We start from the raw sequence: 26,674 nt of genomic DNA on the forward strand, positions 1-26,674 counted from the left end.
TTAGGCCACAGAGGACTGCCATTGTAAAGGTCATTGCAATAAACAAAAACAACAAAAAAAACATTCTCTTTTGCTGCTTCCTTATAGCCTTATTATCATCAGTCTAATAACAAGGATTTGTAAAGTGCCTTTCACTATAAAATTTAATGTGGTGTACCGAGGCTGTGGAAAAGGACTGTGGGCGAGTCATTAGAGGTCCAGCCGGATTTCACCACATTTGAGCTGTTGGTATTCAGAGAGGAGACTTGTGTGCGCTGATGTTGGATGCCCGCCCTTGCACACTGGTTTATTCAAAATCTTGCCCTCTTTGTTCCTCCCATCCTATAATGGAAAATTGGGTCATGGACTTCTCTATTTTTCTGCAACTTTCACTGCCTTTAAAAACTGCATCTTTAATTTAACTAGGGACAGTGCTCTTAAATTGACCACTTTGGGAGATGAGATACAAAACATAATCACATATAGAGTTCTTAGACCTCCAGTTACATTGAAATTTGGCAGAAACAGTTTCGGGCACGTTGGCAACACAAGCCAGCTGAAATTCCTGTTCAAATACTGTTATCTTTTCCTGCTAAATTGGTTCCTGTGCACTGTGCGCTCTGATGGTGCCGGCGACATGTGGAAAATAATGCCACGGAATCTGCCTTTGATGTTGTGTCTGTATATGCACAGCATGAAATGAGAAACAGGCCTGAGATACCACCCTGTCTGACACAGCACCTTCACCTGGGTGGGAATTGGCACAGCTCAGCGACCAAAGCCCTATCCATGTGTAGACCCCAGTCTCCAGGTGAAACACAGCACTCCTTTTATTTTTTGATGAGCCTTTTAAAACCCTAGGATATAAATAGAAAAAAACATAAATGCTTTGCTTACTGGTGAAGAGTCTCAATTACAAATACCGTAAAAATCATTCCAATCATCATAATCATCATTCCATGCGTCTGCCATTACAATTATTTGCGAAGGAGCTCACTGAATTCCAGCATGGTGCTGTAATTGTAATGTAATAGGATGCCACCGCTGCAACAAGTCAGCTGGTGAAGTTTCTTCCCTCCTAGATATTCCACCATCAGCTGGAAGTGGGATTATTGCAAAGTGGAAGCGTTTAGGAACCACAGCAACTCAGTCACCAAGAGACAGACCACGTAAAGTTACAGAGCGGGGTCACCGAGTCCTGAGGCTCATAGTGCTCTGCTGCCTCAGTAACTGCAGAGCTCCAAACCTCCTCTGGCATTAACATCAGCACAAAAACTGTGCCAGGAGTTTCATGGCATGGGCTTCCATGGCTGAGCAGCTGCATGCAAACTTTACATCATCAAGCACAACGCCAAGCGTCAGATGGAGCGGTGTAAAGCACGCCACCACTGGACTCAGGAGCGGTGGAAACATCTGTGGAGCGACCAATCACGCTTCTCTATCTGGCGGTCTGATGGACGAGTCTGGGTTTGGTGAACGCCAGGAGAACGTTCCCTGCCTGATTGCATTGTGCCAAATGTAAAGTTTGGTGGAGAAGGGATAACGCTATGGGCTGGTTTTTCTGGGCTCGGCCTCGGCCCCTCAGTTCCAGTGAAGGAAAATCTTAATTATTCAGCTCACCAAGACATTTTGGATAATTCTCTGCTTCCAACTTTGTGGGAACAGTTTGGGGGAAGGCCCTTTTCTGTCCCAGCATGAGTGAGCTCCAGTGCACAAAGCAGCTCTGTAAAGGCATGATTGGGTGGCCGACCTCAACCCCATCCAACACCTTTGGGACGAACTAGATCGGAGATTGTGAGCTAGGCCCTCTTGTCCAACATCAGTGTCTGACCTCACAAATGCTCTTCTGGATGAACGAGCAAAAATTCCCACAGACTCACTCAAAAATCTTGTAGAAAGCCTTCCCAGAAGAGCGGAAGCTGTTATACTAACAGAAATGTATAACCTGAATGGAAGAAACAGTGGTGGACAGGTGATGTAGTAAGTTCAGTTCATGGAGAGCACAGACACTCAGAGGGTGGACAGCGTGGATGAAGAGACAGACAGGAAACTTTACAGTTTATCAAAGCAAACAGTACGCTGTTGCTGGCCTAGTTATCCATTAACATGGAGAAAATAATAAATTAGGCATACAATGATTTTTAGCAGCTTATTGGAGATACTATTATGTATCTTGCGAATGATTAATGTCATGTATATTCATGCCAGCACTAATGCCAACTTTGTTAACATTTCGTCATTTTACATAAGGTTGATCTTAATTCAGAATAATCTGCATAATTAAACTGTAATTACTTGTTGCAAAATTAACATAAAATACTTTTAAAAAATATTTATTTCAATCCTTCATTCTGTATCACTGAATAGATTTGCATTGTTTTTCACTGTAAAATACGCCACAAGTGTGTCTGAATAAGTACCTTTGGAAGCAGCTGGTTCATATACAAAACATCAGATCTTATTTTTAGTGAGCACGAACTATCAGGTTATGCATTTTTTATATAATATACCCAAGGTACTGACATTATGCTTCTTTTACAACTGAACATAGGATTAGGGGAAGATGGGTCTGTCTGTTTGCAGGCTGAAAAAAAAAATACCTGTGAACGTGGATGCACTCCCAGGCACATCAGACAATATTAGACAGCTCTGTTGCCAAAGAGGAGGAAAGCTTTGACGGCTGCAGGAAGGAATATGACTGAACTGGTTGACCTCTCTGACCTGTTTTCTTCTAAATACTATTTCACTTTCATAGTATCATAGTTTTGCTGTGGAGAAGCTCAACTAGACGCCCTTTTCTTAATCCACAGGGAGAGAAAGCTGGCGAAGATCTGTTCAGTTCATATAGTTATGATGAGCCAGACAACCTGACTGCTCTTAAAAAAAAAAAAAAAAAAAAAAAAAAAATTACTCAAGGGGTTGTCACGGGTGCACCCAGTGGTGATGCAATCCCTCCATCATGTTTGCTCTTTGAAGTGATCTCCTCGCTGCTGTAGCCCTGTCACTAGGTAACACCATGACTAGAAGTTTGTCAGCCAGCCTGCTGAACTCTTCCCTCATCGCCGTCTGCCAGCACCTTACACTGTCTGATCACGCAACATGATAAGATGAACAAATACACTTGCTGATGTGAAGGAGGATGAGCACATACACACACATACACACACACACACACACACACGCACACACACACACATAATGCCTCTTCAATTTCATGATTGGAGTATCATTATTTGGATGCGTATCTTTCAGCCATTTGAAATTCAATTCCTTTAGTTTGCATGGAGTTTGTGCATGTGTGCCTCAGCATGTGTGAGTGGGAGTGACCCAGTGGCGTGGTATACATTACCCTCTGTTGTTAAACTCCAACCCAGGCTCACAATTATCCCCATGCATATTTCATGGACCCCGATGACAAGAAAACAGATATCCATTACTGCCCAGAGTGACTCCTAGCCCTCACTGTCCTCCTGACCAGAGGAGGAAGATTAAAGCTGAGGGGGGAAAAGTGTCATGGTAGGAAGAGAGATGAAGAATGTGGAGGGGTAACATAATAAAAGGATTAAGAGGTAACTGAGTAGAGGTGGAGGGCTGCAGAATCCCAACAGAAGAGGTGACAAACTCCTGAAACTCATGCACGTTGAAGAAGATGGATTCACAGTGACAGAAGAGACATCCTTGGATAAAAGATGCGTCAGAACAAAAGGGTTTCTTTGGGGTCCTGTCGGGGCACTGATGGTGCATTTTTTCCCCCACAGTGATACTTGCGGGTATGATGAATGATACTTGTCTGATTAATCCCATGCATACAAATGAAGCCAACGAATGCAAATCTGTACGACAGACATTCAGGTGAGAGCTCTTGAGAAATGTTCCCCATCTTTATTGTGTAGAACATGAAAAGTGTATTTTGCCCTGCAGATGAGAAGCTTTGCTTTGATTTAACATACAGTTTATTTTATCCACAGATGTCCCTTTCCAAAGGAGCATCTGTCACTTGTTACCGTTTAATATTTATCTCTGATGAATTAATTAAGTTAAGATTTATTACACTTTTGGTGCCAGTGAACCGCAATACCTTGTGGTGCCTTTGATCGGGAGTTTTTAGATGATTCGCTTTTTTTCTCACAGCAAACTTGTGTTTGGATGTTATCTTCTTAAATGTGTGTTAGATAATGACCATGAAATTACAAGGTTTCATCTGACATTTTGGTCAAAAGGGTAATTCTCATGCTTGTTGCAGTGTTGAAAATGTTTATTTAAGGGCTGTAATGAAGTGGCCTGTGAAAACATCGTATTCGCCTTGTTCTATATGGTAGGTGAAAATGTCAGTGCTTCATAACTGGAGAATACTTTGGACAAATATGCATAATTCTCTACTTTGGTGTTGTCTTGGTTTCTTTCACAGAGCTCATCTGATTCCAGTTCAGCTGAGGTTTATGACTCCTTCCGTCATGTTCAGCCATGTCGTAAATCCAGTGGAGTTCATCCAGAGCAACTCCTGAATACTATTTGAGATTAACACACCTTCAGCCCGAGGAACATCAGCATATTGTACCTTCCCCAACACTACAAACACTTCCAGCAGCTAAAGACAACTTCCCCAAACTTGATAAATATGGATTCCACAAGCTCCAGTGCTTCTGATGCCCAGCAGCCTGTGATTGCCTCCATCTATCCGTCGCTTGAGTACTGGACATCTACATCTTTCCAAACTCCATCCAATCCTCCAAACATGGGTGTTTCTGCTCTGGCCCCGTCTGCGCTCTTCACACTTTTGCCCAACTTTGGACTTGCCGAACAAGTTGCTGCAGCTAATGGGCATCATGGAAACTTGTACCCAGAGCTTCCATCCTTTTCTGAGGTAATGTCCGAGCCTCAACCTCTAGAAACACCATCGCCTGTCTCTGCTTCTTCAGCCTTACCCACTGAGACCCAAGACACAGGAACTGCTCCTCCATCATTGCCCCCGAGTGATAATCCCCAAGATTCTCAACAGAGGAAGACTTCAGATGGAGGCCCAGTGGAGGAGGCATCAGTGGATCTGACATTAGCCAAAGACCCTCCTGATCAGCCTGATCCAGAGCCTGGTATGGTAATAAAGCACACTCTCCACTGTGCTGTCACTTACTCACATGTCTCTGACTCCTTCGTGTTAGTTTTTATTCAGACTATCCTCCACAGAGCTTCCACAAAAATCAGCTCCAAGTTCCTCTTTTCGTCCAAAGTCTTGGATGGAATAGGTTTCTAATGGATGTGATATAACAGAATCACATTTTTCATTCATTTCAATCTGCCTTCCATGCACAACATAGTGCTGAAGCTCTTCTCTGGCTCATTAATGACACTGAAATGTGCTGATGATGGTGAGTGGTCTGTTGGTTTGCATCATTCCTATCGAATAAAATTTTTAAAAATGATTTGAAGATAATGTTTTATTGTCCACTTGACTGATGTGCTGATTCCCCCAGGGATCTATTCTTGGATCTATTGTAGTTTTGCACCCCAACAGAGTGTAGTTTAGGATTTTCATGGTTTTGTTGTTGTTTTTTGTTATCTTTTTGACAATTGCCACTGGCCCAGACCATATAGTGTAGTACATATTAAGTATATAATTTTTGTTCATTTATTGTATGAATTTTAAGCTGCATGTTAGGTTTACTCAACCTTTCCTCTCCCAAATAAGAAATAATATAATCTGTTTATCTGTTTATCTGTTTATCGAGCCAGAAATAATCTTAAAATATACTTGTTCTTGTTTTTTGAGTGGATGTTTTCTGTTTATTTAAATTATCCTTCCATCACCAGGCAAGTCACTTCAAAAGCAAATTATTATTATTATTTACAGCTGCATGCTTTTTGATGATTACCCACAGGGTTTAATGGCTTACCCAGCTTCACATTTACAACCACATCGCTGCCCAGCTCCATCTGGTGCAGAACGCCGCTGCAAGGCTTTTGACAAAACTTAGTCATAGGCTTCACATTACACCAGAACTGGTCTCCCTCCATGGGCTGCCAGTCAAGCATAAAATTGATTTCAGAATTTTTACCCGGAAGGCTCTGCATGTAGGTCATACTCTACCTTATATTATGGATTTGTTCTGTCCTCACAGAGCGGTAAGGTCTTGCAGGTCCTCTGAACAGGGCCTGATAGCTGTCAAACTCCGAGTTTAGCTTTGAGAAATTACACCTTTTCTGTCAGGTATTCTCTAATCAGACATTATGTTGTGTTGTCTCTTATGCTGGGTAACAGTTTATGATAACAATCTGTTATAAGTCATTTATAAGCCATTACTTAATGCCTAATTAATGATGAACTAATCATGAAGTACACGTTTGTATAGAACTTTAAAAAAAAAAAAAATGCTGATGCTTTATACCTAACGTACCAAAATGCGCCAAGTTACCGTGCACTGAATGTTGTTTCATACCTCCTGTGTGGTTTCATGATTTCTTTTTTTTTTTTTTTGCAGTCGGCGGGTCTTCACAGCGTGCCTGTCCATCACGAAATGTCTTACTGATGGTCTGCATCCCCGTCCTCATCGTGTTGGTTGCCACCTCGGCTGTTTTAGGTAACGCTCACGCCTCCACTCTGTATCTCAGTGAACAGAATTGACTTTTATTCAAATTCTGATGCATGAATCGCTGTCGCTGTTAAACTAGTGATATTATTTGCAGAGCAGTGGTTCACTGAATTTAGTCACAGAGTTACTGACACAAACTGTACGATCTCGTCTCTTCCCTCCTTTGATTCATGCTCCTCTGTTACAATACATTTACAATTCGTCCTGCTATTCTTATCATCGCTCACTCACTGACTCACTCACTCGTGAAGGGTGTTTTTAAAATGTGTAAACACTGAGCTCCTGAATTATTATTTGCCAGCCCGTGCCTTGAAATCCTCAGATAAGGCCCTCTTAGCAAATTCCCCAGTCAAGGCTGAAGACTGAGGATGAGGATGGCAGGGCTGTGCTGTCAGAGCTCCGACCCTCTGAAACAGCTTACCTGAGGAACTTTGATCAGAAAATCCTCTGTTTTCCTTAATTATTTTACCTGTCACTTATTTTAATTGATTTGTGTTTTAATTGTATGTATTTATTTTCCATAGACTTAGAATTTTAAATCTTTTATTTTTAACTGTTTTATTTGTTGTGTTATTTGTAGATTTGTTTATTGGATTGCTTCTGCTTGCTTTTATTCTGTCCCTTGTTTATGAAGCATTTTGCAAAAGTTTTGGTGCTACATTAATAAAGTTCTTCTCCTCCTCCTTCTCCTCCTTCTCCTCTTCCTCCTCCTCCATCTTCTTCTTCCTCCCCTTCTCCTTGTCCTCATCCTTCTTCTCCTTCTTTTTCTCCCTCTTCTCCTCCACCTCATCCTTCTTCTTTTTCTGCTTCTTTTTCTTCTTCTCATTGTTATCACACTGACTCACCTGGTTCACTTCGACCTTCAAAATTCAATTAAAATTGAACCGATTATTCCAGTTGTCAACTAGATTTTAATAATCATGTAAACCAGGTGTACCTTCACCTGTTTAGACAGCCACAGTTTACCATGGGTGGTGGGAAACCGGTGTGAAACTGATGCAATGGCATAATCATTTGAATACGAATATGTGTGTTCTCCCATTCACCTTGTCCTCTCACTGTTTTTTATTGTCTCCTCAAATTAGTCAAATTCCTCATTTTCCCCCCTGAGTTGCAAGACTTAAGTCTGCTGTGTGGCGAAAACGGGAACTGCTGCATCCCAACTCTGCTGCCTCTTCTGGCCAAGAACCCTGTCAACCAGACACTCAACACCACTGCAGGTAAACAATAAAAACACAACGTTAATTAATGTCTGATTACTTGGGACACTGAGGACTTTCATATTCATATCTAATTCTCTGCAGGTCTGTCTTAGTCAGATGATGATAATTACATGTCTATCTAATATCTGGCAGTCGTGGCCATTATTTGAATGACCCTATTACAGATGAGGCTTCAACTTAATACTAATATATTAAATTCTTTATGGACTGATTTGAAGATCTTCAGGCCTAGTTATAAGGCAAATCTTTTCAAAATGGGAGGCAGGCGTCCCCCGGTGGGGCACCAAACTGTTTCAGGGGAGATTAGAGACTGAGGGTGGTAAAGATATTCATGAAATTCTTCTAATAAAGATTTTTTTTTCTTATCAGTTATCAAAAAGGCAATGCTGTAGAGTAGCCGCAGTTACTGTCATTTTATGATAATTGAGCGACACTTCTGGGGAATTTTTCTGTTTTTCCTACTCCAGTCAGAGAAACTAATAGATCCCTTTGCAGTCAGCCTTTTTTATGGTTTTGCCAGCATGTTGAACAGCAGTTTTAGGCCAGCTTAGCTTAAAGATTTTTTTTTTTTTTTTTTTTTTTTTTTTTTTTGTCATTTCTGTTTTATTTGACAGTGACAGTAGAGAGAGACAGGAAAGGCAGGGGAGAAAGAGAGGGGGGATGACATGCAGCGAAGGGCCTGGGCTTGGATTTGAACCCAGGATGCTGCCATCAGGACTCAACTTTAACAAGTGGTATGTGAGCAGGTGAGCTGCTGGGACGCCCCCTCCTTGGCCTGGTTGTTGTTGAAAACCCCAGTCTGGGCGCCCCTGTGGCTCACATGGTAGAGCATGTGCCACATAATCAAGTCAAAGTCATTACTGCAGCGGCTTGGGTCCAATTCTGTTCTGGGCCCTCTACTGCATGCCATCCCTCCTCTCTCTCTCTCTCCTCTGCCTCTCCAGTCTCTCTCTACTGTCACTATCAAATGAAGCAAAAATGCCATAAGTAAATAAAAAATCTAAAAATAGCCCATTTCCCTGCCTTTACCCAGAATGTCAAGGTCCAGTCAGTGACGGCAGGGACAGATGGCGTATTGTCGGGGGGACGCTGGCGGCAGAGGGCACGTGGGGCTGGCAGAGCAGTTTGCAGTGGAGAGGGAAACATGTCTGCGGAGGCGCCATCGTCTCCCCTCGCTGGATCATCACCGCCGCCCACTGCTTCGTCCAGTAAGAGGCGAGGGAACCCGGTGTGGGAGGAAAACACGCTGTACATTCAGGGGGAAACAAGCTGGTGGGACGCTGTGTTAAAGTTAAATGCACTGGGATGTGGGTCTGCAGGAACTCTGTGCTGTACCTTTCAACATCAACCAAATCAGTGTGTGAAGTTTTGACTAATCAGTGCATAGAAGCTTGAGTACCACTGCATACTGTGCACAGGTGTGGTCCATTAAATTGGCAGGAAAAATCAAGTGAATGTCCAGTATTCAAAGATTACGACAAGTCTGAGTCAAAAGAGGCACAAGGCCGAGACAAATCCAAGATGTCAGAGAAGTGACCTGGTCAGCAGGGCTCTTGACAATCACAGGAAAGACAACCTTCCCTGTGTGATGATAAAAAAAAAGAAGAAAAAAAAAAACAATATCAATATGTCACCTACTTAAATTAGTGCAGTTTGGGCCTGAATGGACAGTAAAAATGGGTTGGATAGTCATTGTCAAGACTGTTTCTCAGTATTGGCTTCAGAGATATAGATATTGAAATATTTCTCCATGTGACAGCTGAGGTCTGAGATCTGAGCTGGGTTGAGTTTAATTGAATACCCCAAAAAATACAGCATTTGATCTCCCTGCCACACCGGTGTGTTTCCACAGGTACAACATGCTGTATGAGGGCGACTGGCAGGTGGTGGTGGACACAGTCAGCCTGACAGACGATGCTCTCGGCAAACGATACAGAGTTCAGGAGATCCTCTACCACCCTCGCTTCAACAAAGACAACAGCGACTACGACTTGGGACTGCTGCGCACGACCACTGAGATAGAGACCGGAGGTGCAGCATCTTGTCATAATTTATAAATGCTTGCTCACTGGGTGTAGTAAAGTAAATTACAAAACAGGCCCGGTGGCAAGAAATGTCTGAAATCTTTTTTTTTCTTTTCTTCAAAAAACTGCTTTGTAGAAACTCTTAAGTCCTGTATTCTTTGGACTTTTTCTTTAACCTGCAAAACAACACCTGCAATTTATCCAACGTTTAGACTGGCTGATGAGATTAACTGTTAAACACTACTATAATGGCCTTGTTAACAATTAAGTAACATCCATAATTAATATAATATAAATATAATTACTATATAATGTCTAGACACTAATATGCTTAGCTCAAGTTCAGGTAGTTAAGTAGTTAACTTGCTTACCTGTCTTTATGGGTGCAGTGTGTTTATTTATTTATTCATTCATTTATTTATTTATTCATTTACTGTCAGTGGCATAAATGTTAAATTAATGTGTTATACCCACTTTGGAAAAAAATGAATTGTTTCTGTAATGCGATGCTGCTCATGGCACTCAGTCTTAGTGGTGAGCCAAATTTGTGGCAAAACATGTTAACTAGTTTGCCAGATGCCCCCAGTTATTTTTGTATATTATTTTTGCACTTTTTCACAATATAAAAAATCAGGCAGGGCTGTTTTTGAACGGTGCCAATCCGCTGACTGGTTGGACTGTCTACATGTAAGTCAGCTATTGCGAAAATTAAATCCAAATTTGATAACGTCTCTCTTATTTTACAGAAATCTGACAGATTCCATAAAATACCGTGAAATATAAAAATACTGCTATAAAATACTATCTTGATACACATTATACTATACTCCAGGCAAATACAAATGACAAAATATGCAAGTTGTGACTATAAATGTACTGCTTATATTTTTATGTTATATGTTATGCTATACTTATATGTATGTTATTTGGTGTTTGTGTCATTGTGATGGCATCAATCTGTTACAGTTACAGTTACAGTAATAATCTTTACTGACACAGCACTGTTAAACACTGTTATAAAGCACTTTAGAGCACTTTAGGAGAAAATGCAGACAGAACGATAAAATCAACTGTATAAACTAAAGAGCAAAAAAAGTTATAGTCCTTTCTAAGTTCAAAGATGTGTAAATGGCCAATAACTATTTCACTTCTCTCTATTTCTTGGCTTCTACTCAGCGTAAGACAAAGTGCCAACCGAAGTTCCTAACGGATAAAATAAAGTTCATTGAATTGAGCTGAAATGAGCTGATTCTGATTTCTGTGTGCTGATTGCAGGCGGGGTGCGACTGGTGTGCTTACCCAGACCGAAGGAGTCCTTTCCTCCTGGAGCCTCCTGCTGGATCACAGGCTGGGGATACATCCAGGAAGGGGGTGCGTTACACACATTAACATGACACACACTGACATCCCTCTTGATTGTGCCATTTACGTCTGCACTGCACCGTATTCATTACCAGCTCTTGCCTCTTGTCGCTCTTCTCCCCCTATTTTTAACTCAGTGTGGTATTTTCTCTCCATCATGCCTCATCTAGATCAAATTGCTTGTATTTAAGAAGTGAATGAAATTGATAAACAACAAGTGTGTTTCCCCAGTGCCTTTCAATTTTTACGTTTGTATCATAGTTACCGTCTAATATTTCTAACTTGACTCTTTCTCTCTCTCTTCCTGTCAGGCTTTGTGTCGGATGAGCTGAGACAGGCTCAAATAAAGGTCATATCTCAGTCTATATGCTCCCGCCCAGGCGTCTATGGTACCCACTTAACTCCCAGAATGCTTTGTGCTGGCAATATGGAAGGAGGCGTGGATTCTTGCCAGGTATGCACACAATCCTATAAATTGCCACATCTTTGAAGTTTACAGTAGATCGATTTGCATCAGTTTCCGCCATGCTTTCTTCAAAACCTGATTGATGCTTGGAATGTGTTTTGGCCCTGCATGGCTGTAAAGGGAGACAGTGGCGGGCCGCTGGTGTGCCAGACAGCCAAGGGAGAATGGAGGCTGGCGGGGGTGGTGAGCTGGGGACAGGGCTGTGGACGGCGCAATAAACCAGGCGTCTACACCAGAGTGACCGAGCTGATCCAGTGGGTTCAAAAATATATCAAGGTACTGTGTGATGGGATTCTGTTTTCAATATGAAATCTGAACCATTTTATATTGAAAACAAGAAACCCAGTATCAGGAAGGTTAACACTGCCTCTCCTTCTGTGAATTAAATAGTTGTGTGTTAGAGGTTTGTTTTATCCTTGTTTTTCCTGTGAGGAAACTTTTTGCTGTGAGGAAAGTCTTTTATATTTCTGGATTTAAAAAAAAATCTTAAATAAGCTAAATTGATTTACTTTGCTTCTATTGGCAGATGTTATTCTGTGTGGTTACAGATTTTTCAGACATTATGGTATAGAGATATATGAAACTGTTATACATGGAGACACTGTGCTTTTCCACTTTTGCAGCTGGATGAACCAGAAGGAGAGGAGGAGACCACGACAGTCATGAGTCACACAACATTTTAGCTCTGTAATCTAACATTTGTCTAATGTCGTAAGTCAATAAAGACGCACCATCAATTTTCTATGCTTGTCTGTTGTGGCTGTGTAGCATATAGTGGACAAATTATTACTTAGACTTGATTTCAAAAGCAAAATTCAGTCCCACAGTAGCCTTTTGGTTTCCCACACTTAAGTGTTATTTGGATCCAAATTCCTGACGAGCCAGTTGGCCATGCTATTCGGAGAAATTTGATCAACTTGTGATGTGATATCAAAGCTCACTGATGGTGTAATTAGATGATGACGATGGTAACAATACATTATTAAGTCACAAATGGACTGGTAAAGGGATGCTAGCATGTAAACACCCAACTGAGACGATCTACACCTTGAAAATTATTTATAAGTACCGACTCACAGCTTTACAGAAAAGTTACAAGCCACAATCAATGGATTTTCAATTATGATTAAATATAAAAAAATAATTTACCACAGTTTTGTATGCTTTTAACTGTTATGTATATGTTATCATTTATTAAATTAGGATGCCTAACTTGAGCCAAGTGAACTGTTGGTGAAAACAAGCCTTTTGGCTAAGTCTGGTACATTTACCTTTGTTGAAATGTTGATAAATGTACATTGTCCTTTTTCAAATAAATAAATTGAAAAACTTAATAGAAACTTAACAGAGTCAGTAGAAAAAAAACATGAACGGAAAATAATGCTTATTCCACCTTTCTTGGAAGCTGAAATAGGCCTCACTTCACCAGGAGAGATCAGTGTCACATAGTGCACCTTTAATTTTCAAATTTGAATTAAAATTTAAATATTGTGAACCATACAACCGGATAAATCTTTAAAAAATTAAATATTAAAAGGCTTCTTCATTATTATATTAATGTGGTAAGGACCTAACCTCGAGTGTGAGAAGATGCAAGTTGAATTATTGACTTTCTACTTTAATTTTGATTATAATGCGGGATTTTATTGTCGTTTCCAAGTTTAAACCGTCACTTATTTTTCTTACGTCCACAACACGCACCTATAAAATCAGCCTGCAGCGCCAGGCAGCAGTCACGTAGGCCACATGGACACATTTGACCTACTAACCATTATTGTGTTTGCGTGTGCGCGTCTGTCGTGAGCACGCACCATTCTGAGCGTGCACCGCAATAGAAAACAGCGGGCACAGGCGCACCGCGCACAGTAAAGGACCCTGGGAAGTCGGCCAGCAACATGAACCGCCCACCACCGCTTGAGCCCCCGGCGCATTTACGCAATAAGCGTGTTTGTTATGGCAGCTAAGATAAAAGAGTTAGGTAAAGTTACTTAGATTATAGAGTCCTACCTCGGGGGTCAGCAGCTCTCTAAATACTTCCACTACGCGCAAAAGAAAATATATTTACGCTTGCATAAAGCACAACATTGCGTGGAGGAGTTGCATGGAGATTGTGCAAGTATCTTTGTGAGAGCGGACCCCGGAAGTACGGAGATAACGGCGATGATAATTTACTTTTGGTGCGGGTTAATCCAAGGTGAGAGGCTCTCCTCCTCCAAACAACGCCTTGAAATCACCGAGGGACGGACTGAGCAGGTCGTTATAATAAATGTCACATCTCCCCTTGGCAGGACATCCTCATAAGGAGTTTGACATTAAGAATCGCAGTAACAGGAAACACACGGCTCCGCGGCTGCAGCCTCAAAAGTCTGAGTTGCTTTTGCCCAGTTGCACATATCTGAACCGGTCCTGACGCTTTTACTGACAGCCGACTCGGCTTATCAACCTGCGAGTCATCATGTGTTCAGTCGTGAAAGGGGCGAAACCGGTGCAACAAGCTCTGGCCTTCACGCTTCACCTCCGCACAAAGACAGCGGCTTGGAGTTGTGCTGCAACCCGGAGCAGAGTCCTCTATCCCGGCGTGCACACCAGCAGCAGACCGTACTGCTCCCGGATGGCGCTGGGCGAGAGACTCCTCTTCAGACAGGTAAGGTGGTGTTTATTAACTGTTTATTTATTGATGATAATCATTTTCAACCCGAGTTCTGTTTCATCAACAATAATATGTAGGTGCTGCAGTGTCCCATAATGTTTGCATGCAGTTAACAGTGGAGGTGAGTCAAGTGGGGATACACTCCTGTCAGAGCTGTCAGGTTTCATTTCTGTTATTTATATCCTGACTAAACGCACTGCACGCATTTCGAGGTGCTGGGAAATTCAAGGCATGCAGGCTCATTTGTTTCATTTGTTGTCTGTTGGCAGCAGTGTAACAAAAAGCTCCTGGCTGTGTGCATGGGGGATTAAGCTGCACTGTGTGTGTGTGTGTGTGTGTGTGTGTGTGTGTGTGTGTGTGTGTGTGTGTGTGTGTGTGTGTGTGTGTTGTGATGTGTTGCCCAGGCTCACAGCCTCATACAGACAGGCTAATTTGATTTCAAATGAAACTCACCTAGAACTTCTGATTTATGACTTGCACACAACAGAACAGCATCCAGGAAGCTGTGAATATACATTTTATTGGTAAGAGTGAAATCACTCCCAACATCTGATTACAGTTAACTTTGAACAAACTGCTTTGAAAACAAGGAACTCACACATAATAAATGTACACTTGCCCTCCCTAGCATTTCTCACTCTGTCTCTCTCTCTTTCCACACACACACACACACACACACACACACACACACACACACTTTTTTATTATAGAGTACAGGAAATGCCTCAGGTCATTATCATCCTTTCTCATCTAACCTGGGGGGGCAGAGGAATTTATGATTCACCTACATTCAGTCTCTGCAGCCTTTCCCAAATGTTAACCTTAACCAACCTAGGCCAACTCTAATCTTGACCTAATCTGAACCTTAACTTTATCCAGTAAATTACCACCCAAAATGTAAACAGCCAGAGCCTGTATGAACTTTTGACAAATGAGTTTGTATATATATTGTTAAAATGTAAATGCCAATAAATTATTTTTTTTTAAATTTCACTGATAGTTATACTATGTATTAACAATAAAATCATCATATCAGTCATAATCATTTCAGTGGGCCCAAAATCATTGTTTTATGTGATGGCCAGCACCAAAGGTCAAGTGGCCTTGCCTCCAAAATGATGAAATTCCAGATCTGCATCTAACGCTAACACACCTTTGTGTCCTCACCCCCGCCCCCCTCTCTGTTCAGCTGTTTGAGTCAGCGAGCAGCACGTACACCTACCTGCTGGCAGACACACAGACCAAGGAGGCGATCATCATCGACCCTGTGCTGGAGACACTTGACAGAGATCTGAAGCTCGTAGACGAACTGGGAGTCAGGCTGAAGTTGGCAGGTTAGCTATTAGCAAACTCCATGATCATTCAGCAAACCTCCACTGGCACAGCCATGAGGTGTGGTTTTTATTGTGTAATTGCACACTATCACAAAATCTATTGAACCATAAACCTTGTATTGGCCAAATGCAGTCATTCTGCCCCGTCCTCCTCGCTGACCGAAACAAACAACTCTCTATGTTTTCACACACACTGCACCTGATCCTTCACCTATAAACTAGTGTTTGATTCATGCACCAGGGCAGTATTGGCACTTTTACTTAAAGGAACAGTTCACACAAAATACAAAAAAAAAAAAAAAAAGGTTTTGTTACTTGTGTGATTTGGTGAGGTTTCCAGTCTCCCTTTGCCCCAGTAAAATGGAGCTGGGTGGCTGTTGTTGTGTGAAGCTCAAACCATCAAATAGTTACATGTGTAAAACTCAACAGCAGCATCTCTTTCAAAAAACGATGACATGGACACCTGATGTACCCCACAGCCGTCAGACAGAGAGTTTTGTTGGGAACTTCAGAGACAGTTTTCTGGTATTCTTCAGCAGGAAACACTACCAATTCACACAGCAACAATCTGGGTGGATGGATCACACTAGGAGTGAGTTGGAAAATATCCTTTTTTGCATTTTGGGTGAACTGTTTCTATAATAATGTCGCCATGTGAAAAATCAGTGAAAAACAATTTTCCACCGTTTGGTACTGTGGTTAAACAATAAATAAAGACTGTACTTATTAGCTTTTCTGCCTCCTTGTTTTTGGCAGTAAACACCCACTGCCATGCAGACCACATCACAAGCACAGGGCTGATGAAGAAGAGACTGCCGGGGTTGAAAAGCGCCATTTCCAAATTCAGCGGTGCCTCTGCAGATGTCCACCTATCTGACGGAGACAAGATCAACTTTGGAAAACATGTAAGGAGCAACTGTTCAGTGGATTATACTACACCTAGAGACCCATAGAGTGGCTCAGTTTAGATATACTAATGTCTGAAGGTATAAGCATTTATGAAAGGCAGGCAGGACATTACACTATATCTTTAAAACATGTATTGTCAAATATGTATTGTACTGTATTGACACATTCTTGATCAACTTTTATTTTGAATCTACATGGTGTGTGGCTCTGTAAAACTCTTTGAGATGGAGTTGTTTTGGTTAAAAGTGCTTGATTGCAGAATTTGGACCGGTTTGACGTTTCCTCTTTCATTGCCTCTAGCATCTGTCAGTGAGGGAGACTCCAGGACACACAGATGGGTGTGTGACTCTGGTGATGGGGGACCAGAGCATGGCCTTCACCGGCGACGCTCTGCTCATCCGAGGCTGCGGCAGGACGGACTTCCAGCAGGGTAAACCGGCACTCTCACCTTGATCTGATTATCGGGTCAAATATCTTGTGGTTACTCAGTGTCGTTCCTGAGAAATCACCAAGTCACAGTGAATGTTTTTGGTTTTGGTTTTTGTAATACTATTAGATAGACACATGGAGGCAGTGTTGCCATCTGTTGGTGTTGCCCAGGCTCAGCACACACTTTCCTTTTGTTTTTCAGGCTGCTCCAAAAGGCTCTATGAATCAGTCCATCAGAGGATCTTCACACTGCCTGATCACTGCCTCATCTACCCAGCACATGACTACAAAGGTTGGCTGCTCAGTTTTTTTTTATTTTTTTATGTCATATCTCAAGGATTTACTGGTTTCAAAATGTGTTGGATTTGATTAAGTACTGACAGCGCAACATGTTTTGAAGGGGCTGGTCAGTCACATGTAAATAAACATTTTTCTAAACCATCACCATTTTTCTAAACCCATGTCGGTGTTTAAAATTTGCTTGTTCCACTGTCTCTGTTAACATTAGTCATATGCAGACGGCGGTTAGGTAACGTTCAGACTGTGTGATAAGATCCCACTGAAATAACAAGTGAAACCACAGACTCAGATGCATCAGACCAACCCATTTCCAGAGGCACAGAGTGCTTTTGTCATCATCTTCCCATCCTTTAATATAGGCCTACACCATTTATCAAAACTGACTCAATGCATGATCTGTCATGGGAATTTTTTTTTCTTGATAAGCTGGAGCCGTGCTTTCCCTACTCCTGTCCCTGGGATGCTGAGTACTGCTGGTTTTCATTCTATACATTTAACCCATTAAGACCAAATGTGTCATTTGCACGTGTATTAAGCACGATTAGACTGGGGATGCAATAATCCACCAAATAAAATAGAGAACCAGAGCAAGGGACCACTGTTCAAAAAATCTTCACCAGTCAAAATCTGCAGTCAGAGAAAGAGGTTTTGTGCAGAATTCCCTGGCTTTTAACAAACAAAGTAAAATGCAGAGTTCATGGAGTACAGAAAAAAATGACGTGAATGATTTTAAATGAGTCGTCCTATGTTATCTGTCTGTATGGACAGATCAATAAAGCTTTTCTGGAATTTCTGGAAAGTCATGGCACTTTGAAAAGTCTTTTTCCAAACAGGGAAAGTCAGGGAATTCTTAGGATGTGCAGTAGAATATCATGTCAGTTTAAAAGTTAAAAGTTAATCATTCACCAAACATAATATTTATTTTCTGTTGTGTCATAGAATACAACAGCTGTTTTATTCTTTAAAAGGTTTAGGTTTTAAAAGGTTTAAAGGTTTTAGTCATTGGGAGATGTGGTAATGTTGGAAATTTTTTCCATCACTAGTCTTGCACATCTGGTCCAGTGAAGGTCTAATTTATACTGCTGGGTTAAGAGGAGGGGCAGATGTAGCTGAGCAAGTTGTGTGTCATAGTGTGCAGCCCCTGCTCCAATCAGGTGATCGAGAGTAAAGGAGGAATATAAACGTACCAGGACATGGTGTGCTTGAGGACTCGGGGGGATATAAATTATGCTGCCATCTCTCCCTGTGCATCAGGTCAGATGGTGTCTACGGTTGGTGAGGAGCGCAGGTTTAACCCACGCTTGACCAAAAGCCTTGAGGAGTTTGTGGAAATCATGGAAAATCTTAATCTCCCCAAGCCTGCTAAGATAGGTATCACAGTCATATGAAGCTCTGTCCTGTAATATCCGTGCTTGGCTAAAGAACAGTTAACTCATCGCAGAGGCGTACTATTGTTTTTGAATACTCCTTTACAGTGTATTCATATTAATGTTAGACAGCGTGGAAATATTTCTGTGCATTCACATCTTCCCTCGCATTCATTTGCATGAATTTACTAACTTGGAACAATTCAGCTTGTTAAGAGTTTGTCTCTGTTCTTCCCTGGCAGATATTGCAGTGCCTGCCAATCTGGTTTGTGGAGTCCATGAAGTTTGAGTGCCGATTTTCATCACACATCGACATGCAAACAAAATGAAATAAGATTTACATATTTACCTCGGAGCAAGATTCACTAAAAAAAGCACTTGATTGTAATTTAATGTAAATTTAAAGGTGTGTATGTCTGAACAGTTTCTCCTCTGAATCTGACTGATTAATAGCTGTAATTATCATTTGGTGGCTTGCCCACTGAAGACACCACTATCATGCTGAAAATAGAAACCCGATCAGTTATATGTTTATTTTTACACGACTACTACAGAACTCTACACAGGGAAAGACGTAAAGAAAGTAATCTGTATGACTAATGATAAGTTATTTTTGCAATAAATTTTTATCACATTTAAATACAGAAGTCTTTGGTCTTTACTTGGCTACATCATTCTGAATTGCAGAGCGGGAGAGGAAGTTTTTGAGAAGTAAAGCTATAATAGGAATGTTCCATTCAAGGCTTTGGTTTAGTATTCATGAATGCTCGACTGAGACAATTGAGTTCTTCCACATGGCCTTTCCAGTGATTCCGGACTTCTCTAGCCAAGGCATTACGCACAAACACTCTCTCACACACTCTCTCTCACACACACACACACACACACCACTCTGACTGTTGCCAGCCGTGGCCTTTTTGCATAGCAGGAAAATGAAGCTTCTCTGATTTGCATTCAGAATCCATGAAGGCCAAGTTTCCACTGCGAAAGTCAAAACCATGTCAAGGCCGTGCCTCTGCTTGTTTGACTGTTTTCTGCTCCTCTGTCCTCTGAATGTACTGGGTCATTTTTTAAAAAAAATAAATAACAGTCACTATCACAGTGTGGAGCTGCAGCGTCCTGCCTCCCATCACATGCCCCTGCTGAAGCTGCTCATCCGTTTGATAGTATGCCATAAGATAGGACTGGACTGATACAGGCTTTTAAAGGCCAATCTCAGTGCTTGCTTTTGGACTGAACCACTTTGAGTTGAATCCCAGCTTCATGACAGAGAATTTTCACTGTTTCCCACTCACATTTTTTCTCCTGTCAGTGTGTAACAACCCCTGAAACAGCATTTAAACCACCATGGGCCACTAAAACACCATTGTAACCCATACTACTGCCATTATTTTGGATGGATCAACAGCTACTGTGGATAATTATGATTAACCAAAGTGTCCAATGGAAAAAAACAACTTCATTGCAGATTTCATAGACTTTACCATATATCTGTGGTGAGGCAGGAATCTCCATTATATGAGTAGCAGACCGCATAAAGGCAAGATAAAAGGCCAATTAATCTGACTAACTATACTGCAAGTTATCTGATTTAATTCCCTTGAGCTGTACTTGTTGGTTGTTGGTAATTTTATCTTTGATGGTTTGACAATGAAGTGTCTGCAAGCTAATAAAACACAGAAAGGCACTACACCCTAAGTAGATCTTTTAAACAAATAAAAGAAAGAGTAGACTAAAGGGGAGATAGTGATCCTGTCCTGTCACATGCAAGTTGACACTGTCAGCGAGACACACACACACACACACACACACACACACCATCTAGCAGCTGTCTCTGTCAACACCTCAGACAAACAACATTACTGAACGGCCCCTGTGTTCTCACCTAGCCTACCCACTGACAGACACCTGCCTTGTTTTTCATTCAGAGCAGGAGGCGTGTGAGCGCTGTTGCCATCAAGTGGAAGATATGTTGCTTTGGCGGCCCGGTTTTTCTCCACTTAAAATGCCTCTGGGTCCCTCTTCTGTCTCTTTTCTGCCTTTGAGAAGCAGAGGTGCCAGCTGTCCTTTTCCCCCAGTTATGTCCCATCTGCTGTCCCTCTTTCAGTCTGTCCCTCTGCCCACTTACACCGTGCCACCCTGAACCTGCCGCCCATTCTCTGTCGCCCCAGCCACATGTCACCGGAGAGGATCTATTACGCTATCAGCTCATTCAGAAAGAGCTGTAAAGAGGCCGGCCAGGGTGATAAAGCCTGTGGAGTGGAGAGTGGCTCCAGCCTTGCAGTCCCTAAGGAAAACTCACTATATAATACTCCTATAGGGACTTAAAGTGTGTATGTGGTGCTCAGGAGTGTGTTTACAGTGATCTTATTGCCTGATGGTATTTTTCTTAAATTGTACAACATTCCTTTATGGATGTATAGTGAGTCTGTGATACCCTGTAGTGGGCTTGTAGTGATTTTATACTAATTAATGACATGTTTAACCTCTTAAAATAAGGGTACTATATTCTTACAGGGACTTAAAGTGTATCTGTACTGAAACACTCAACAGCAAGTTTACATTTACCCCATACTGTTTTATGTTTCCATGGGGATACACAGTGTAGTAACACTGAATTTATAGTGAATTCATTAATTCGTTAATCGTTTAAGGGATCACTAATATTCCCATAGGGACTTAAAATGTGTCTCCAGTACTCAACACTAAATTTATACTTAACCCACATGTTTTATGGCATTTTTCATTCCCTATTTTATCACAATAATCTTCTAATGGGGAACTTACATTGTCTCAACGTGACCAAATGGTGACTTCATAGTGACTTTTGGGGTCTTAATATTTTATTAATCATTATTAAAAATTGCTTTAAAAAAATAATAATACTAATACTACTAGTGACAATAATAATTGTGATGATGATACTAGTACTAGTACTACTACTACTACTAATTATTATTATTATTATTATTTGATATATAGTAGTAATAGTAGCAGTATTTTAATTACTGTAATTTATATATTTATTTTTACTATGTTGTCCCTAAAATTCTCAGGTTATTGTTTAAAAAAAAAAAAAAAAAATGTAACACTACTACTACTACTACTTCTACTACTACTACTACTACTACTGCTACTACTACTACTACTACTACTACTACTACTACTACTACTAATAATAATAATAATGTTCTTAGTAGTATTAGTAATGGTAGTAGTAGTTACAGTAGCAGTATTTTTATTTATTTATTTATCTATTTATACTATGCCATCAGGTTATTATGACTTTAGAGTATTTAATGATGTTTAATCACCATTTGTATTACGGTAACGTTGACACAGTTACAGTTACATCGTTACATAGTTGCCGTTGTTGCAGCGTCTGTGTAATCTGTACCCTCAGTGCTTTGACTCTGTGCAGCAGCGGCTCTCACTTCTCTTACAACAATAAACTGCCTGATGAGAAAGTCCTGGCAGTTCCCAGAATAGAAATGCCGCCTGGGTGCGGGACTTGAACGGGACTCTCCTCTCAACCGGCGGTGAAGTTTCGAGCGCAGGACTTTCCACACCACCACGCACAAAACTTTTTTTTTTTTTTTTTTTTTTTTTTTTTTTAGTTGCTTAGTTCCCGCCTCCCTCGCCCTCATACATGCGCTCAGTTTCACCTGTTGACGCCGACAGGCAGCTCACAGTCATCTGTCACTTTCCTGGGAGGCGATAGAGAGGGATTCAATCAAACCAGACGAAGATAAAGGTATCAAAAAAACCGAGACAGAAAAACCTGTGGGACTGACTGTCAGCCCCCCAGCAGACAGGAGCTGGAGCGCTCAAAGCGACTTTTGGCGACCGGAGTTGTTTCTGAAAGTGAAAGCGCTGCGTAAAGTTCGCTGAAGTGAACTTATTTTCCATTCACTTTGTTGTTTCGTCCGGCTGTGCAGCACTATGTTATGAGGCGGAGGAACTACATCACTTCTCTTTGAGCTTCAAAGCACGTTTACGCGGTAAGAGCTGTCGCTTTGTTTAGAAATTAGTTCACTTTATTTGTTATCGCACCCAATGCACGTCAGTACAGTGAGTTTTTTTTTACCTCCCCAGCTTCCATATATCCAGAAACTTGGGATAAAATATATTCAAATCTTTCTTCCTGTGTATTTATGGGATCTTAGCATGGGATAAATTTGTCACTCCCTATTAAAAGACTGCAACACATTAACCTTATGAATACAGTCAACCTTTTTTTAATCCATATGCAGCTGTTATATCAGACCTACTTATAACAGAGAGAAATTAATAGACCTATGTCTTTATGATGTGAGGAGACACTTGACTAGTGCAGTCACTGCCTATTATTTGATATGAACAGTGATTTCACTGCAAGCATGGCTTGTTGTTACTTGATGTGTACATGCCCACCTTTGAGTCATTCTGATTAGTCCTGCCCTTTGCCCTAAATACAAGCCTACATAATGAGGATTTTTCATTGCTTATCTGTGAAAATAGTTGCAGTGTCTCTCCCTCCTCTCTGTGCCTAGCAGTTATTTCTCAGCCAGGAGTCATCAAACCACATATCCCATGACAAAAAAACTCTGTTTACATGAATTCCCTTTTGTTTACAATGTGCCTGTGATATCTTGCCTCTATCTTTGCATCAGCACATGGAGGGTAAACAGGCAGGGTGGGAGTGTAAGCTGAGAGAAATAAAGATTGCCTCGGGAAGGGTCGCCGTCTGGGGAGCTGGGAGGTCCTGCGTTTTGCTTATTCTTTCTCACACACGCCTTGTTTTGACCGGCATGGACAAATCTGTGTCTGAGCCCTTCGTCCCAGGCTGTCATTAATGGATCATTCTTCTCTTGCATCACAGTTCCCAGAGATTCGCTCAGGCCAAAGGAATCTCCGTCAGTGCAGTTGAACCAGTCCTAATGCCCGCAGTAGTTACACCGCCGGCTGAGAAATAAGCGGTGGCTTCTTTGAGAACATTCCTCACAATATTCCTGCATCTGTGCATTCAGGCTTATGTAATAATTTCTACCAAAGAGATTTGCTTTATGCAAGCCTAGCTAAAGCTTACGCCTGTGGTTTAGTTTGAAGTAAGTGTGGCTTAAGGGGAAAATAGCTGAAATACTCTTAGACTATTCGATGTCTGTGATGTTGAGTGTGTTGTTGTGATGTGTTAAGTGCTGTTGTTTACTTCTCTGTCACCTCAGCCTGCTTTGTTTACTTCTGCTGCAGAGGGTGAGTCCTACATTTCCCAGAATGCCTTTTTCACAACATACAGGTGTGAGCTTGAGTCATTCAGCACAAGTGATAGTGCTGTGCAATATCTGAGCAAAAGTCATTTTTTTTTTTTTTTTTCGGTCAAGAACAAGCGACAGTTCTCAAACTCCTGTGGTTCCAGTGCATTATAGTCCACTGAGGCTACTGTCTGTGGAGAAAATAGATTTCCTCCTGCAATAGTTAAGAATTAATATAAAATGTTGAGTCTAGAAAAAACCTCTTTGGTTTTCAGGAGTTGACACTAAAACCGGTTGTTTTAGATGGCTCCCACTCCATTGTAGCTGTTGTCGAAACATGTTAATGTGGTGTCATGTTGTGTAAATTTGGCCAGTAATCCGTAGGGGAAAGACGAATACACCACCAAGCAACATCATAGCTTATTTTCTTAAGACTGCTGCAGTGCTTTAGGCTGATTTTCCCTTTAGTGGTTGGTTTCATCATCAGTTAATAAAATATTTGATACAGAATGCAGGCCGATTGGCTCATTGCAAACTAAAGTATAGAGTTAAACTGTGTGTGTGTGTACTGCTCACTATGCACATGCATCTGTGTGTTTAACTTTTTCTTACTGGCCCACACTGACAATCGGGCAGCCGTCAGAACTGGCCTGTCACCTGCTCTTCCTGCTCACAGGCTAATATTGTGGTGACAGCTTCCTGCAGCTCAGCTCTGGACCAATCGTAGCCGCGTGCAGATGGTGTTGAGGTCACCTGGTCCTACAGAGCGTTCGATCTGTCCGATGTCGATGTGATATTTGACGACAAGTCAAGATAGGTCTATGAAAATCTCTTTTGAGGAAGAGGTTGCACAGAAACATAAGCAATCAAACATTTGTATGCAGATTTAACTTGCATACACACACATACAGTCATTTATTCACATGTATATTGAGTAGAAGCCATTGCCACTGTCATGCACGTATTCTGTATCTATTGTGCACTAACGCTGCTATTTTAAGGTCATCTGGTAGAAGCAAACTGGTGTATTGCAACATGAATCTCCAGTGTTTTTCAGTGAGTGGTTTACCAGGCCATGCCTTTCAACTTGAACTTTTTTGTTTGTTTGCTTTTGAACAATCCCCCTTTGGATGCAGCAATGCCTGTGCAAGCAGCAAAAACTGTCCACAGTCCACAGTCTGTATCTGTGTGTACATTTTCCCATTTTGCCAGTGAAAACAGAATAAAAGTCTTCTTTTTTTTCTGGAAACATTGTGTACTTGAGTCGCTGATGTTATGATGTGAAGCCAGTTATTGAATCAAGAGACTAAAAGACTGGAGATTGGTCTGTTTGATTGAAGCAGCAGGCTGTAATTGTGGCCTGTAAAAAAATGTGACTTGTCCTACCAGTTCACTTGGCTTAAAAACTGGTTTTGATCTTTATGCCTTCTGCAGATGAGAAACAGCCACTTAACAAAAGAATCATTACTGCTTTGGGTGCCTGGCATAAGAGTTATCCATGCTAATAGAAATAATGCCAAACTAATGTTGTTGCATGCCACTCTGGTCAGAACAATTCAGCACTTGGTAGCCCAATACAGTGAATATATGTGCTGTGGTCAGTGTGATCGTCTGTGACCACAGTTTAATAAAGCTCTGAGAGGATCTGAGGAATTATCTGTCATCTTGTTTTGTTTTGTTTTGTTTTGTGCTTTACAGACTGAGCCGAGTTTCAGAGTCATGTTTCAATCTCGTCTTTTGTTTCTGCTGCTATTCAGCATCTGGAATCAGAGGTTCTTCCTGCTCAGGGCCTTTCTTATTTTATTAAAATCTAAAATGCAGTGCAGCGAAGTCAGTGTGTCCTTTATGTTGCCAAAATTCTGCGTCCGCCTACAGGGCTAGGACACGTCCCCGGTCCTCTGTTTACAGTGCACAATGCACACAAACACCCGGAGATTAGCCCCCTGTCAAAGTCGGCGTCAGCTTACTTACTGTTCATCCAGTTGACAAAATAATTCCTGCCCATTCTCAGCCAATTCATGAACTTGGATTCCTTGAACATTCAGAATCTGGACATAACTCCGTATTATTCTTTAACATATTTCTGTTGAATCGTATGACATGATGAAATAACAGCATTAATGTATCGTGATACAAAATGCTATTGTCTGAATTCATGATAAAGAGTGATTAGTAATGATCATCTCCCACAAACTAGCATCTAAAGCACATTTATTTGACCGTTATGGATCTACAGTATTGCAATTGATTTCTGACAATGCAGTTAGACGTCTATTTAAAAATAATTACACACGATTGCTGACATTAATTTTTGACTCCTGTTCCAGTAACACGCTTTTAATATCCAGTCTATGTATAAACCAGTGTGAACGAGGCCCGCTATGTTATGCATTTGCAAGTGACCTCCCTGGATTAATTTGGGATTGCCCCCCCTCATCCACCTTCCCCACCTCACCCCAACCTAGACACACACACACACACACACACACACACACATGCAGAGAGGCCAGTTGTGCTCACGTGCCCCATGTGTGACGCGTTTTCCCTGTAGCACCCAGGCTGCCCTTGCATTGCGCACATAGCGGCAGGCTCCCCTCAGCATTCACAGCCGCACACAGCGTGCCACAGTTAGCACTCTTTTGTCCTGTATGTTGTTGACCGTATGGTTTTGTGTGGAACAATGCTCATCCCCACTTTTTCTTTTTCGCCTTTCATCAGCGAGGGCTCCTGACAGGGGATGAGGTGTTTTCAAAATGCCACCACGTGTGTTGCTGTCATTGGGGAAATATAAGGCTGCTTCTCATTCATAATAT

General features: G+C 41.4%; 2 protein-coding genes across 9 annotated transcripts in view; both read left to right on the forward strand.

The window, feature by feature from the left end:
• The first annotated feature begins 13,522 nt into the window (after positions 1-13,522).
• Positions 13,523-19,270, forward strand: ethe1 (ETHE1 persulfide dioxygenase). 2 transcript variants are annotated; one of them, XM_030072615.1, is made up of 8 exons: positions 13,523-13,835; positions 13,930-14,285; positions 15,481-15,625; positions 16,382-16,530; positions 16,835-16,964; positions 17,166-17,255; positions 18,518-18,634; positions 18,873-19,270. In XM_030072615.1, the coding sequence occupies exons 2-8, from the start codon at positions 14,097-14,099 to the stop codon at positions 18,917-18,919; spliced, it is 867 nt and encodes a 288-aa protein (XP_029928475.1). In that variant the 5' UTR covers positions 13,523-13,835; positions 13,930-14,096; the 3' UTR covers positions 18,920-19,270. The 2 variants fall into 2 exon arrangements, with proteins under 2 accessions (XP_029928475.1, XP_029928474.1); XM_030072614.1 differs by having other exon boundaries at positions 13,523-14,285.
• A 3,001-nt stretch (positions 19,271-22,271) lies between these two features.
• Positions 22,272-26,674, forward strand: part of phldb3 (pleckstrin homology-like domain, family B, member 3) — a 28,387-nt gene continuing 23,984 nt past the window's right edge. For 3 of the 7 annotated variants that reach the window (XM_030072612.1, XM_030072611.1, XM_030072613.1), the window contains exon 1: positions 22,274-22,629. The gene's annotated coding sequence lies outside the window, so the exon portion shown is untranslated. Of the gene's footprint in view, positions 22,632-26,674 lie in introns of all 7 variants that reach the window. The other 4 variants (XM_030072608.1, XM_030072607.1, XM_030072606.1 and 1 more) reach the window with 4 other exon arrangements.

The sequence above is a fragment of the Myripristis murdjan genome, chromosome 16 (assembly GCF_902150065.1).
Source record: "Myripristis murdjan chromosome 16, fMyrMur1.1, whole genome shotgun sequence".
NCBI classification, from domain to species: domain Eukaryota; kingdom Metazoa; phylum Chordata; class Actinopteri; order Holocentriformes; family Holocentridae; genus Myripristis; species Myripristis murdjan.